This window comes from Macaca nemestrina, chromosome 4 (assembly GCF_043159975.1).
Source record: "Macaca nemestrina isolate mMacNem1 chromosome 4, mMacNem.hap1, whole genome shotgun sequence".
In the NCBI taxonomy this organism is placed as follows: domain Eukaryota; kingdom Metazoa; phylum Chordata; class Mammalia; order Primates; family Cercopithecidae; genus Macaca; species Macaca nemestrina.
The window spans coordinates 37,747,715-37,764,198 of record NC_092128.1 but is presented as its reverse complement, the minus strand read 5'-3'; the positions used below and the strand labels follow the sequence as shown (position 1 = coordinate 37,764,198).

At 38.1% G+C, this 16,484-nt stretch overlaps 1 protein-coding gene across 1 annotated transcript; it reads left to right on the top strand.

The window, feature by feature from the left end:
* The first annotated feature begins 1,102 nt into the window (after window positions 1-1,102).
* LOC105475297 (Wnt family member 16) lies at window positions 1,103-13,238 on the top strand. The gene is made up of 4 exons (XM_011730411.2): window positions 1,103-1,496; window positions 1,675-1,925; window positions 3,802-4,088; window positions 11,022-13,238. The coding sequence occupies exons 1-4, from the start codon at window positions 1,402-1,404 to the stop codon at window positions 11,484-11,486; spliced, it is 1,098 nt and encodes a 365-aa protein (XP_011728713.1). The 5' UTR covers window positions 1,103-1,401; the 3' UTR covers window positions 11,487-13,238.
* The last annotated feature ends 3,246 nt before the right edge of the window (window positions 13,239-16,484 follow it).

Genomic DNA, 16,484 nt, shown 5'->3' with positions numbered 1-16,484 from the left:
CCAGTCACTAGAAGGCTTCCTGCTTCTGAACTTTCTTTGGCTCCAGGGAGTAGTACCCTGCTAGATTCTTTAATCTCCCTTACTGATCATCTAAACTTATTTTCTTTTACACTTGTGTGTGGTTTATTTGCACAGTTGCGGGAAGAGATCTTGTCTTTATAAATTCCCACAGGACTAGGCACACAGCACGTGTTTAATAAGTACGTTTTTAAAAATGTGTCTTCCATGTATAGCCCTGCCCTGCAGGGACGCATCGGGTAGCTGGCAAAAGCGGTGCCCAATCCTAGGGAACTTTCAACTGAGGCTTGGGGAGAAGGACGGGCACCCTCCCACCATGAGAATCGTAAGGTAGGACTGGAGAAAAAGGTCAGAGCACATCTCTCATGTACTCTAGAACTCTCCAGACAGCTCTCACTTTCTTTGTCCCCATCTTCTGCAGGGGACTTAGAGCGTTCTCAGGGACGGCAGGAAATAAGACAAACAGGGAAAAGGAAATCACAGAGCACGACTTAAATATGGCAGATGAGATGCTAGACTGGAATCTCTTTGGCTCAAAATAAATGCATACATAAATGACAGTGATTGTAAGCCTGATAGCACTTCACCCACTCTCTAAAGTGTCCTGACAGTGGGACCTCAAGCAGGGGACTGGAAGGTCAATTTGTTTGGTACCAACTCTGACTCAAAAAGATTATTCTCCTATGAGGTGAAGGAGAAGAAAAAAAGAAGGGCAGTGACATTTTCCAGCCACTACACCCAGAGGGTAACCCAGATGTTGGTGGGATGGGTGGGACTCATCAAACCCACGCTTTCCCCCAAGGTTGCTAAGACAGAAGCATCCTGTCAGTCTTCGGGTTGAATCAACCCCACAACTACCCGCTCTAAGGAGACTGTGACAGCAGGAAAGGTCATGACACACCCGGGTCTGGACACGCTGTCCCTGAGGCCTGGGCCGGGGCGCCCCCCGCGGAGCCGCTCTCCACAAATGAGAGCCTCAGGTCCCGAGATGATGAGATGCGGGGCCGCTGCTCAGCCAATCAGGCGCCAGGCTCGGCCAGGGGGAGGAGATGGGAGGAGAGGCCGGGGGCGATGGAGACGCGGATACATCAACAGAAGTTTCTCACCTAGGAATGCGAGGGGCGCTCGCCCATCTCCTGCACATCTCCACCTCTGCGCAGGAGGAAAGCCCCAAAGCTGCTCTCTCCACCTCTCCTACAGCTCCCTGCAAACGAGGGCGAAGCTGCTGAGAGCCCCTATGACTGCTGGCTTTTAATGTTGTATGCAAGGAGGAAGAGGGCGAGGGATAACTTGGTGCTGGACAACTGACCTGCGGCCCGAAGGGCCTCTGGGGAGGGGGTGCAAAAGAGGAGCGGCTGGTCTCGGGGACTCCATGCGGGGGCCATGGACAGGGCGGCGCTCCTGGGACTGGCCCGCCTGTGCGCGCTGTGGGCAGCCTTGCTCGTGCTGTTCCCCTACGGAGCCCAAGGAAACTGGATGTGAGTATGAAGGTAGCAGGGACGCATCGGGTAGGTGACAAAAGGGGTGCCCAATCCTAGGGAACTTTCAACTGAGGCTGGGGGAGAAGGGCAGGGACCCTCGGACGAGTGACCTAATTTTTCGGAAAACATCTGGGATTGGGGAGCGGCTTACTCTGCGGGCGGCCGTGTCTTACAGGTGGTTGGGCATTGCCTCCTTCGGGGTTCCAGAGAAGCTGGGCTGCGCCAATTTGCCGCTGAACAGCCGCCAGAAGGAGCTGTGCAAGAGGAAGCCGTACCTGCTGCCGAGCATCCGAGAGGGCGCCCGGCTGGGCATTCAGGAGTGCAGGAGTCAGTTCAGACACGAGAGATGGAACTGCATGATCACCGCTGCTGCCACCACCGCCCCGATGGGCGCCAGCCCCCTCTTTGGCTACGAGCTGAGCAGCGGTGAGTCCTGGGACCTTAGGGGTTGTTGGGGGACGGAAGACGACAACTCCTCCACCGGTGCCTCCAAATAAAGTAAATAGTGCTATATGGTCCTGTAGCTCTCTAAGTTCCAAAAGAGGCCCTTTAGTGCACGGGGATTGAGAGCTACAGAGGCCAGACCTGGGGAGCAGGTGCGAGCTTGGAGGGAGGTGACTCCCCAGGTCCAGAGCGGAGCGCTCGGGGCTGGAGCTCTTCCTCTTTCCTGCGGTGCCCCGCCAGAGTCGGAAAAAAACCTCTAATTCTCCTAGCCCGCCGACCCCCTCGGACCCCGTAGCGCCCCCCTACGTGGGTGACCAGCTGGAGAAACATGATGTCGGCAGCGGGGAATGCGGCTGCCGCATCTGCTTTGATTTAACCAACTCCGCTGCGCACCAAGTCCTGGACAAGTGGCTAATTGCAGCGAAGCCCCACCTTTATTGGCTCCTATGAGCACCGAGTTGACAGAATAATGGTGATTTTTAAAGCGACTGTCCGTGACCACCCAACGTGCGGCTAACCTGAGCAGGACCACTTGTGCGCTCCTCGTTTCTTTGGCCTTTCTATCTCTTCCCTCCTCGGCGCACTCCCGCGGCGCGGGAAGCTGCAGGAAAACAAAGTTCTACTTCCACGTGCGTAGTGACTTGGTATGGATAAAGGTACAGGGAGCCAGGATTGTTCCTGGAATATCAGCAGATCCAAAGAATGTTATGACTGGGGCGCTGAAAGATGCGCTGTCGTTTTTCATGTTCATTTCCGTTCCCCCTCCGCCTTTGACCCTTCTCCACGGAGTCCCTGCGCCCACCCCCGCCGAGCTGCGCACCTCCCCCGCGGCGTTTTGGCCGTCACGCCCTTCCGAAGGAGCCCTGGCCCCCGTAGAGAGAGAGAGAGAGAAAAAAAAAAAAAAGAGAGAGAGAGAAAGAGAAAGAAATAAAGAGAAAATAGATGTGTTCTTCACAGTTGCTGAAATGCATCAGCTGTTGAAAAGGTTTATTGGACAACGGGCATGAAACTGTTTCTACTCCAAACTAAACATCTGGAAAGAAAAAAAAAAAGTCGCCTGCTGATTCCCTTCTAGTCCACTTTATTAATATTTAAATGGACTTTAATTTTCAAAGATTTTAGCTCAAACTCTACTGCAGGTGTGCTAAATGCATCATTTTCAATATGCAGTATTTTTAATAGAATTATGTTTTTGCTAGTGATATTTTAATTATCTTACCTTTCGTTGCCTTAAGACTGTAAGAGGACTAGCTAATACTATATAAAATATTTAACCGTTTCATGTTAATGTGAGATTAATCTTTAATGTGAAAGTATACCGCACCGTTTACTAATTGCTTTGCTCTTTCCTTAGTTTAATTTTCATTCTGACACGTATTATTTATGCAGATAAATCACACCAAAATGTTCAGCTTGTGTTCTGTGAGAGCACATTTTAAATTTAAAAAGAAGAGTAGTCTAGTTTTCTTTGGGTGTTGTATTACCGTTTACAGTATCTGTGCAAAGAATTTTTAATTCAGCATGTATTACTGAGCTATGACTGTCAACTATGCACTAAACTGGGTGCAAACATACATTTCAAATTTAAAAAATAAAGAGATGATTTTAAGGTAAAGGGATAATGTATGACCATGTAGAATATGACAATCTGTTCAAGTGGAATACTGAAAATTAATATTGCTTTTTAAGAGACTAGAACAAGAGCAAATCTTCCTTTCTAAATGTGTACTCGTTAAAGCATCCATTGTAAGCAACTGAAAAATTACTTGTTTAGTAAGATGATGAGTAGGAGGCTTTGTTCTGAACATAAACAGAGAGTTGCCTGGGTCTCTAATTTAGCAATTTATATTTTTTCTAGGCACCAAAGAGACAGCATTTATTTATGCTGTGATGGCTGCAGGCCTGGTGCATTCTGTGACCAGGTCATGCAGTGCAGGCAACATGACAGAGTGTTCCTGTGACACCACCTTGCAGAATGGCGGCTCAGCAAGTGAAGGATGGCACTGGGGGGGCTGCTCCGATGATGTCCAGTATGGCATGTGGTTCAGCAGAAAGTTCCTAGATTTCCCCATCAGAAACACCACGGGCAAAGAAAACAAAGTACTATTAGCAATGAACCTACATAACAATGAAGCTGGAAGGCAGGTATGTATTAGAAAATGGAATAATCAAAATTCGGTGCTTTTAGGTAAATAACTAGGATTACACATCCGGATGAAACTGTCCACATGACTTAAAAACCAAACACTGGCAGCCCTCAAGTGGGATCCTGAAATTAATATTGTTTTTAAAAGACTACAGCAGTAGAAAATTATCCTTTCTAAATATATATGCATTAAAGCATCCATAGTAAGCAATTGAAAAATTCCTTCTCTGGTAAGAGGATGAATAGGAGGCTTTGATTAGAATAAATAAATATGCATGTGTGTGTGTGTTTGTGTGTGTGTGTATATATATTCACATTTGCATATATATTACATATGTGTATTTTTTATATATATATATATATATTTTTTTTTTTACTCTTTAATGAATATGTACTAACCACAATTTTGGTTCTCTGATATGAGTTAAACCGTGTTATAGGATGTGTTTGTGGTTGTATACTGTGTATCTCTAAAACTTTAATTATAATATAATAGATGCACAATGTCTTTAGGGTTCGTTGGTTCTACCTCCTTAGTCGTGGAGCTAGAATAGGGTCTACAGTGTATGCCTTTCTAATAGGACTGAGTCAAATTTTATTTTCCCCAAGTTGAAATTTTATTATGTTTTTAAAAATCTACTTTTTAGTAGATGGCAATGGCTCCTAACCATGTTGTCAGTTTTGTACTTACCTTTTTCTAGAAAACATTCTTAGGGAATACATACCTTTAACTAATATTTTTTGTAAAGGAAAGTTTTTTTTTTTAAGGGAAATAGTTATTTTATTATAAAGCAATGTAGGTTAATTTTTAAAATTCATAAATACTCCTAAGCATAAAGAAGCTATAGATACATTAAATCTATAGATACTTTAAAATATCGGTATCTTAAAGATACAGAGGAGGTACATTTGAAGAACTGCTACGTAATTGACATCTTTTATGAATTCTACATTTTTATACTGTTTTCTTAAAATGCATCATTCTTGTAGCTAAATTCGACTTATACATATTCACGTTAGTGAATATTGACACAATAAAGTTTGAGTTCTACAACATAATTGACCTAGTTGGCAATTCATAGTGACTTTTCTAAAAGAGTCTAAATCTTTTATATGAAAATATATTTTCTATGTTGTAATAAACTTTTTCAGGACAGGAATATTAGCACGTATCATATATTTTTGTAAATATTCAATAACCTATAAAGGTCCAAAAGTAATTATTGCAATTTGCCACATTCTTCTGAAATAAATAAAACAAGTTGCCATATCTCTTAGGAATCTTAAAAGTGTATGTTGCATTTGTTTTCCATTTTTGGAAAGTGAATAAATAGAACCTATTTAGAATAGTTACAAGTTACCTCCAGTTTTCTTTACTTAGTCCATTTAAAATACAAAAACAGAAAAGTCAGTAAATATATCACCGTAAGACTTCAAATTCAAATTTGAATTTTAATTCAATTTAAATATTTAATTCAAAATATCAAAATAGAAAGTAGGAATGTCAGTAAATAGCTATGTAACCTTTTCGTATGTTTGTTTATAAAAATTTTAAAGTTACTTTATTTCACTAGAATAACTCTTGCCCAACACCATAGTTATGCACATGTCTCTTACTCTTAAGGTTTTACATTTTAAAAAAAATGAGTGAGACGTTGCTTCAATATAAATATTATACAGTAAGGGAATTTTTATTATTTCTAGAATATTAATTTTAAAAATATGTTCTTAAAACTCTGGAGTTAAAATTAGAGATAAGATTATTCAAATTAATATATTTTTAAAGCAAGGAAACAAATACATGAGTGTTTGTTATCAATAGACCTTAAATCTCCTTTAGCCATTCTTTAAGTAAATTTGGTAGAGATTTTTAATAAACTAGAAATTTAGAACACAAAACTCATGTTGTGATTGATTCTCTTAAATAAAATCATCTCGGGACCTATAAAAAACCCTAAAGCATTCTAAAATATATTTTTATTGTAACATTCGGCAGCTATTTGGTTTTATTTTATACTGTGTTTTTCAAATTAGGTAGTAATATTCCTCTCTGTAACTGTTAATGTTAATCTTAAACTATTATTTATATTCTGATTTTATTAAAAACACACTTCCTATTCACCATTAATTTTAATCCATTTTTGCTGGCAAAAATAGTTTTCTAACATTACCTAGGTTCTTGCTATTATTCTAACTAGCTTGAAAACAATTCAATTTATGCATATACGTACATTTTATGTAAATTTCTGAGTTTTCTCTACTGAATCATTTTTTCACATTGTTCATTTTTGGTTCATATTGTTTCACGTTTAGATGAAATCTTAAAATATTAGAAAACATTTACCTGGTTATTTGGTAGGTACTATGCTGGTGTTTTTTGTTGTTGTTTTTATTTTCTCATGAGGTATTATAATTCCACATAGTTTTGTATTTTTCTTTCTGTTGGTGGCAAAAACAAACAAACAAACAAAAAAACAAAAAAAACACCGTAAAAGAAGTTTCCTGGTTATTGTCTAACATGGACGAGCAATCAAGTCACTTTTTTCAACACTGGCAATTAGGATTTTAATCTGATAGGCATATTCTTCTGAGTAAAATCCAGGTCTGTATTCAATTGAGTTGATTTTCTTAGCCTCAAAATCACAAACTCAAAATGTAGGAAAGCATTCAGAGAAATGTGGGTACTGGCGCTTAGTAGTACTGTGAGCAGGATAGATGATTTTCTAACCGCTAACCTTAAATACTCTGATTCCCACTTGGTTTCTGACACCATTCCTAAAGTTATGACTCCAAGAATAATGTTGCCGAATGGTGATTGGCTAACAGAATGATGTGATGTCTTCCAGGGGCAGAACTTCTGGGAATAATGTGACTTGGAATATTTATGGGTATTTCTTTTGGTGTGCTTAAAATATTTCCATTCTTCCCATGTCCACCTCATAAACTTTTAAGTTTCTCTACCCCATAATTTGTTTTATGATGAGTAACTCAACAAAGTGGGAAGGGCGCAATCCCAAATTTTCATTGACCTATTCCAAGAATATTTATAAGTAGTTGAACGACACATAGTGTTTTGCTTTTCAGTAGGTTCGAATATATTTTTGGACAGAAAGGGACAAAATGGGTCAGAGGAACAGGAATCCTACGTACACCCATCCAACCTCATGTCGCAGTTTTTATAAAAACTTAGATCATCTGATAGTTGAGAAAATGAAATGTTAGTCACAAAACGTTCCACAACAATTTTCTGGCCATTTTTGTAAAATTCAGACAAAGTAATTTACTGAAAAACAATCACCAACTGCCACATTACCTCTGAGTCAAAATTGTGGAACCAATCAGTTCTTAAACCACTTCTCAAGCGGTTTCTGTGTTTACAGAAAGTATTAATGATGCATCTTTCCTATTTCACTTCATTAGAAATTTATCAAACCAAAACTTACACAAGGAATCCAGTAGATTAAATGCTACCCTCCTGATTGCTCTGACATAGTTTAAAAATATTCCACCAAAATGTGCACATCTGTTTGCAATAGTTAACAAAACATTCCTCTGTTAATATCGTTATAAACCTTAACAACTCAACTAGAGTAGAGAAAGGAATTTTCTCATAACCACACAGCACTCATTCCTTTGCTATTCTCTTATGTTCCTGTTAGCAGAAAATGATGGTGATATCGCTGTAATTCAGAATGGCTATTTAACATTAATTAAGAATCCTGGAGGAAAATCTCCAGAATACACTTTTTGGGCGAACATTCATGCAATTTCCTTAAATATACTTGCATTTTCCACTTTTACTTTTCCTTATTCTACTAAAATTATCCTGATGCATATAAATACCTTATATTATTTATCACCAGCTTTACTCATGTAAGACAAACGTCTTAACCAGACTTTATTTTTCTGTAAAATTGAAATAATAAGTAACTGCTTATTAACTAGCTACTATGTGCAACAAATTTCTTCCTCTAAAACTGAATCAGATAAAATATTTATTAAAATGTGCTCTGAGAAGCAGAATTCTAATTCTGTAGAATTAAACTTTGTGTATGTGTGTGTGTTTATCTGTCCTTGAATTTTGCATTTCATCATTTCTGCGTGGTGATTACATTGCTTTATTCTAATTCCAGATTGTCCAAGTTCTTTCCTTGGAGTATTATGGGGGTATAATATTTTAAATTCCAGGTCAGGTTATTGATATTTTTTTCCTTGAAGTTCATTTATCTTTCTGTCCTAAAATACAGGTATATAGATAGATAGATAGATAGATAGATAGATAGATAGACCTATAAATATTCTAAGAATATGTATATACCTCTATAGATGTTCAAAGATACAAAAATAATATATATCATATATAATAAAGATATTATTTCTTTTATTATGTTTATTGTTAGGGACACCTATAATTCAAAGGTAATAGAATAAAACTCTTTAAACTGTCATCACTGAAAAATCATAAATTCCATGTATGTATTCAAAAAGGCTGATATTCTAGGAGAGAAACCTTTCCGTAATTTCAATACAAAATCAGCAGGTGATGTAATTGAATGTGAAAATCAGTCTCTCTTTTGATCCTTCATCATGATGTAGTGCGTAACTTTCATAGAATAACACTATTGTGGATGAGGCTAAAGCTAAGGAATTGAAAAAGAGAGCCCAGCTGGCTCAAAACAATACCATTAACCTCTTAGCAGTGACACATGTTTAAGAAGGTGGTTTTTATTACTCCCTCTTGATTCAACAGAGGATGAGCTAAAACTGTTCAAGTGAGCTGGACCAATTATTCAATAAGTATTTGATGAGCATCTACTGTGTCCCTCATGCTGTACAAATTGGCAACATCTTACATGATGTCTGAAGTGACTAATAAAAGAAAAAGTTGGCTCCTCAGTTATGATCCAGGGGAGAAACAGCTTTAAATCACTAAGTGATGATTGTAAAGAAGGCTGATCAACTTAAACACGGAAACATACATTGTTATGTTTTTAGTGTTCTTTGGACAATTATGTTTTGTTATTACCCAGCACTGATTAAGATTTTCCTCGTAACCTTTGGGAGCTTAAAATTTGAACAAAGGTAGGCAGATCACATTTATCTGAACATTTTATTGCCCAGAAATATTTTAAAGAATTGAGGGTTTTGTGAATATGAAATGCCATAAATTTAAAGAAACACGCCTCTGTGTCATACTTTATAAATTGCTGTCATACAATCGCAGGACACCTTTTGCCCTGGGTTAAGAAGAAATAGATACATCTATTGGTTTCTTAGTTTTCTGAATTAAAAAAAAGCTTATGTGCACTACTAAGAAATATCAAGCATTGCATAAATCAATACCATATGCTCTTATTTAAGGTTGCAAATGTTATTATTTGTGTGTAATATTGTCTCATTAGATAGTTCAGACATTTTTAAACTTTGTTTGAAAACATAATATTCTGCAAACAGGTCAATGTCAGCTTTGGTACAAAATAGCAAAGTGTAGACCCCTGTCATTTTATTGTTTTGATAAGAATTGTAAGTGGAATTTAAACTGTGAGGTTTTTCCTTTCTTTGGTGAGATTACATACATAATTTCCAAGTTATCGAATGGATGGATCCATCTTTCATTTTGCCCAGCATGTTGACAGAACGTCAACTCCACAGCTAGCCCTGACGATTTATTAATCTGTTCTGCCATCGTCTGGGGATTGAAGGAAGCTATGCTGGCTAGCCTGGTATGTAAGAGATTAGAGCCCCAAACTTTTGAAATCTCTATATTGTTTTTGCACCCTTAGCCTTACTGGAAATGTTTATCTCAACTCTAACTGTACCTTCTTTTTCAGAGAAAGGGGCTTTTATTTAGACCATAGTGTGTGCCAGGCATTGGACTATTACAAATCTATGTAGTTTCATTTAATTTCTTAGTCTGTTTCAACTGAACTTAGCACTTATAATTGAAAAAATTACATAAACGTTATCCCCTTTTCCATGCTAGGATAGTGCTACTGATTCATCAAGGATAGGGCATGTGTTTTGAATTAATTTTCCAGAAAAGGAGAATTTGCTGGGGGAAGCCACCATACTGTAGCTCCTTCTCCTTTTGACCACCTAAACCGGATTTGTCATGGTTTCTCATGTGGCCTGGAACCAGGGGATAGCATAGTTCACCACCTCCACCCCTCCCTTTGTATGTAACTGACTTTCATAGTGATCAAACTTGAGAACTCTCAATTGAATCAATAGGTCTCATCCCTGGATGCTCATTAAAATAATCTCAGCAGCTTTGTGAAAGTCCCATGGCCTGGACACCCCACCCCCAGCCCAACCAATGAAATCAGAATCTGAGAGGTTTCAGCATTGGTTATTTGTAAAGTTCCATGATGTTTCTATGCACCGTGAGAGCTGAGGGTAACTTCTCTCTCAGTGCTTTTCAAATTTTAATGACAATCTTGTTAAAGTGCAGCTTTTGGTTCTGTAGGTCTGGAGTGGGGCCTGAGAGTCTGCATTTCTCACAAGTGGTGCTGGTGTTGCTGGTCCCTGAGCTGTATTCTGAGTAACAAGGTGTCGAATGGTATCAGGAACATACAGGCACGCACGAGCATCCTACCACATTCAAAATTAGAACGGGGATTAGAAATAGAAGTCATTTCCTTTTGTTATCGCAGATAATCTCCAATAATATTAGTCTGGTCCACTACTTTAAGTACAGCTTGGAAAGGTTTGCTCTGAAGGGTCAAGAAATTTGGACAAAACATTTGGGACAAAAACAAAAGGACAAAACATTTGAAACCTACGCAATTTTAAAGATCATTTATGTTCAAAACCATCATTTTTATTCAAGAGGAAATAGAGCCAGAAAGTTAAGTGATTAGATTAACTGTGCTTCTGTTGTTGAGTAAAACACTTTATGATTGATAGTTGAACACGATTACTGTTGGTTTCAGGCTGTCGCCAAGTTGATGTCAGTAGACTGCCGCTGCCACGGAGTTTCCGGCTCCTGTGCTGTGAAAACATGCTGGAAAACCATGTCTTCTTTTGAAAAGATTGGCCATTTGTTGAAGGATAAATATGAAAACAGTATCCAAATATCAGACAAAATAAAGAGGAAAATGCGCAGGAGAGAAAAAGATCAGAGGAAAATACCAATCCACAAGGATGATCTGCTTTATGTTAATAAGTCTCCCAACTACTGTGTAGAAGATAAGAAACTGGGAATCCCAGGGACACAAGGCAGAGAATGCAACCGTACATCAGACGGTGCAGATGGCTGCAACCTCCTCTGCTGTGGCCGAGGTTACAACACCCACGTGGTCCGGCACGTGGAGAGGTGTGAGTGTAAGTTCGTCTGGTGCTGCTATGTCCGTTGCAGGAGGTGTGAAAGCATGACTGATGTCCACACTTGCAAGTAACCACTCCATCCAGCCTTGGACAAGATGCCTCAGCAATACACAATGGCATTGCAACCAGAAGGGTGCCCCTCCCTGTGCAGCTAGTAAAGTTGACTTTTGCAGTGGAATCCCCAGAACCTTGGACCTCTCTGAGAGTTTCCCTTACCTGATCGACATATTTTCCTTCATCTGATCAACCCATTGATTGTGTGGATTTCTTGGGATTCTAATGTTGAAAAGGTTTATATTCACCTTTTGGTGATTTGGGGAATATATATTGACATACGAGGAAAATAATCTGTTTCCTAAGCAAGAAATAACAGGAAAGATCCCTCATGCCAGGAGGCCTGCCACACTCAGGATAAGATCCTTGAATATGGAACTTAGTTACAGGACTCAATAATGGTGGGTGAACATTAGTCATTTTTAAAAGACACCTCTTATATCAATAAGGAGACATTAACCTGAATCTCATTTATTCTCTCAGTATTTTAATTGAAGAAATCATACTGCTTGTGCGTAGACAGAAGATGTTGAAAAGTTAACATAAGCATTGGGTGCTGACTTACCCTTTCATGCACTTCCAAAGAAAGGATTCCAAAAAAAGAATCTTCTTAAGTGATACAATATCCCTAAAAAAATGGTCGTTACAGATGTTTAGTGACAAAGAATCAATATGTATAAAGTAAAATGAATGATTTAGATTTTAAGTGCCTTTTCACTGGGAGAATCTGGAAAACCCTCCATAAGGTATATTGCAATCTTTGATCTTTAGATTCATACTTTTATCACAGACCAGTTTCAACTGTTAAAAACCCACCTCTGAGATACTAGGGGGGAGGATCCTGAAACGTGGGAAAAGTAGAGGTAAAAAGTGAGGTAAAAATACAATTTCATACATTGTAAAGAAAAGCACCCTTTAACTGTATAAAGACAGTGTTTTGTATAGTATTTTGTTTAAAAGGTTTCGATTTTGTAAATACAGTACTTAAGTTATATGATCTATATTACAACATTTATTGACAAAGCCCAAGAACTAAGGCAGTAAAATTATCTCATAAATAAGATTAGCTTCTTTTTTTTCTCATACTACTAACGCTATTTTTTTGGACATCGAAAAGAATTTAACTTAGCAGTTAGTTATATGGATGTGTATTTCTTGCTAAAATGACAGTTTTATATGTTGTAGATTAAAATATGTCGCAAAATATCAAAAATTGTGTTATTTCAGCAGTAAGGTTAATTGAATTCTCTTTTCATATTAGTTATGCTTAACTCATAAGGTTATTATAATAAGTTATATTAGTAAAAGTCTTAACTGGAAAAATCGAAATCAGAGTAGTGATCAGTTTGATTTGATATCCTGGATATTTATTATATTTTATGTAATGCTGCATTTCTATTTGAGTGTTGAGTGGTCTTTCTTGTTTTAATATTCATGCATGTATATTCATCATATTTTACAAGATTCCTGGTAAAAATTACAGGGCTCTATTTAAGGTTGTATTTTAATGTAAATGCTTATGTTTTTTATGAATTGTTAAATATTTCAGTATTATATAGAAAAAATAATTTTCTAAATTCAGAATGGACAAAGAGAATATTCATTTTCTTATTAATAAGATAAAGAAATGTTTCCCTGCCCTACTGTCTTCATTCTATTTCTCTTTAATTTTATTCACTGAGGCAGAGAAACAATTTTTGAAAAAGAGCAAACCCATGGAAAATGTCTCAGGTCTAATATTAAAATCAAGACTAAGCATTTAACTGTGATTGTAAAGTTTGACAAAGTTATTATTTACTAAATGAGAGGCACAGAAATGGCAAATGTTCGAATATAGTGCATATTTAAAAGTGGTTTTCCAGTCTTTAGCATCCATTGAATAGAATAATCTGAAAATAGACACTCTCTCCTGCCTGTTTTTTCAAAGTAAATCTATTTTATCTTCTTTGAACATAATCACCCATTTTAAAAAAAACAGAAGACTGTAGTGTCTATTAACAACTAATTTCTTCTATTAATTAGAAAACCTTTCATAATTACCTTATCAACTGACTGTGAGAATCAGGCAGCCTCTAATTTACAAATACTTGATTACTGTTCAGCCATTCCTTTAAAACAGTGATGCTAATTCTGGCACCTCTCTCTGGGATGCCTAAGCAAAAACTCCTCCTAACTCCAAACCTGTATCTTTGGGTTCTTCTTTTCTTCTCACCTTTGGTATCACCATGGAAGCCATCCTTATATTTCTCACCTGTCTTTTTCATTTTCTTTTTGTTAGACAGTCTCATTCTGTTACCCAGGCTGGAGTGCAGTGGCCTGATCTCGGCTCACTGCAACATCTGCCTTCTGGGTTCAAGCAATTATCCCGCTTCAGCCTCCCAAGTAGCTGGGATTACAGGCATGTGCCACCATGACTAGCTAATTTTTGTATTTTTAGTAGAAACGGAGTTTCACCATGTTGGCCAGGCTGGTCTGAAACTCTTGACCTCAAGTGATCTACCCACCCTGGCCTCCCAAAGTGTTGGGATTACAGGTGTGAGCTACCGCGCCCGGCCATCACCTGTCTTATTGGCTGACAGCCTACTCTTAGCCCATTTCCATCCCACTCCCAGTTATGGTAGAGGTAGCACCATGGTGCTCCTGGGAACACAACTCTTGGACCCAGAGTCTCCTATCTAGTCTAAACCACATTGCCTGCATTCACTAGGGCCCCTTATGTTGCAAGTAATGGAAAACTCAACCCAGACTGATTTAAACATTAAATGTGTTGACTCAGTAACTAAAAACTCCAAATTTGTGACTGGTTCAGGGGAAGCTTGATCCATAAGCTCACACCATGTTCCCTGGGCTCAGGTCTCTCTCTTTAGGCTGGCTACTAGCCAAGTCTTCTAATTCAGGGTCTATGCAGTGCTGTGTCCCAACCTCTTCCAAACTCTCCCAGCATCTCCCGACTCTCTACTTTTCTTAGCAACATGTCTGCCATGCTTCCAGACCTCACATTCTCCTACCTATCACTCATTCTAAGGAAAGAGGGGTCCCATCCTCAAGAAAGAGAGGTTCTTTCCTGGTTTGCTCACACAGATGGAAAGAAAACCTTTTCCTTCTCAGAGGGTTCAGCAAAGGTCTTCTGAGTCTCAATGGTTCTAATTGATTAAATGTGCCTCTCTGAAAAAATCACCATGACCATTGGGAGTTTTGAGTAAGCCATAGCTACACTGATCCATCTTAAGGCCATCATGACCCTGGAAGTGGAAGTGGGATTCCCTGGAACTAAAATTACACAGCGTGAGAATAGAGAGGGGAGTGGTTTTCCTAAAGGAAACCAGGGTGTTATGTTACAGTAAGGAGTTCCTGGGTGCTGGGCAGCGAAGACATTATATGTCTTAGTACTAGTGAGTTGTTTAGGAGACAGTTTTTGGTATCACATGGAGCTCACCCCAGACAAAGCAAGCCCTAAGCACTGGGGATTATGTATGTGGGTACGAAGTGCTTTGATTTGTTGAAATACCTTGCATAATGTTAAAGGGCGAAGGGAGCTGCTCCAGTGGATTATTTTTCAATTTAGGATTTCAACTTCTTCGTAAATTTGGAACTGCCTAATAAAGGCAATAGTAAGAGGCAATGATTCATCCTGAAATGAAGTCAAGAAAAACATATTAAACGATATTATCTGTAACATCTGGATTAGGAAGTTGAATAATTTTCCTGATAACAGTACTTTACACAACATTAACACCACATTAATTCTCTTTAATATAAACAACTGCATTATTTCTTTATTCACAATTTGGATGATAGTCATTTTGTTCTGTATTTTAAGAGACTATGATAGTTACATTAAAAATAACAATAAAATTTTAATTATACACATTAGATGCTGTGACCTTATGTTTTGGCAGCTTTAAAACCATGTGATATGCACAGTAAGGATTTTAAAACACACTTTAATTTTCTCCAGGACTGTTAGTACTAATATGATATTTGTTTGTACTTAGTTTAAAAGGTGGAAACAGCAAAGCTTCTCATCAAAATATTTATTTCTACGCAATTTGGTGAGTTGCTCATCCTTTTTCCGTCACCTCCCAAAGGTCATCAAAGATTGAGAAATTCAACTCACTATTTAGAGGCAGGTAGTGACCTGGAACACTGATTACCTTGGGTGATTTGAGGGAAGAAAACTTTGAATCCTATCTCCAGAAACCTCAAATACTCCTCAAGACAAGCCCTTCTTAAAGAAAGTTGGCTGTCTCCTTTCTAAAATTAATTTAAATTTTACTATAGACCAGATGTGATAAATCATGACATTTCTTGGGGGCAAGATGATGATGACACATGGCATGGCATGACAAGGAACATAGTGATACACCAGGAAAGGACTAATTTACTTTGAAAGAGTAAATAATATTAGCAAATACTTCCATAGCACTTAGTATATACCCGTATTAGTCTAAGTAAAAAATATATAGAGAGATACATATAAAAATTCCATCTTCACAACAACCTTTTAAAGTAGGTACATTATTGTGGTTTTCATTTTACAGCTGAGGAAACTGAGACACACAGTAAGTTCCCAGCCCAAGGTCACACAAAATATCTGGCTTCAATGTCTGTGCCCTTAACCACCACACTGTTATTGTGCTTCTCACAGTATCAAAATTGTCAGACTGTGTTTACAAACATATGCCATTTAAAGAGTTTAGGGGATTTATGAATGTAATGAAAGTTACAGGATGTTCTTCATGGTTTGGTTATATAAACTTGGTTGAAAAGTAGGGAGCGAAGTGATGGGAGAGCTGAGATCTTAGAATTTACTATGAAATAAAATTAAAATACACTGCCTCTTGATTACTAAGCCCAAAGTGACTTACGCTGACTTCTATTTTAGATTGCAGTGTGGTTAACAGTTGGATTGTGCAAGAATCTAACAACCATTCCAAAAGAAAATAACTAGGGGGAAAGATCAAACTAATTTAGTGTGACATAAAATAAATACTTACATCCTTTTTATTGTTGTG

Bases quoted from the DNA above. Each gene is read 5' to 3' on its own strand.
- LOC105475297 (XM_011730411.2), top strand. From the start codon at position 1,402: ATGGACAGGGCGGCGCTCCTGGGACTGGCCCGCCTGTGCGCGCTGTGG. The intron at 1,497-1,674 runs GTGAGTATGAAG...CGTGTCTTACAG, and splicing joins GGAGCCCAAGGAAACTGGAT to GTGGTTGGGCATTGCCTCCT. The intron at 4,089-11,021 runs GTATGTATTAGA...TGTTGGTTTCAG, and splicing joins ACAATGAAGCTGGAAGGCAG to GCTGTCGCCAAGTTGATGTC.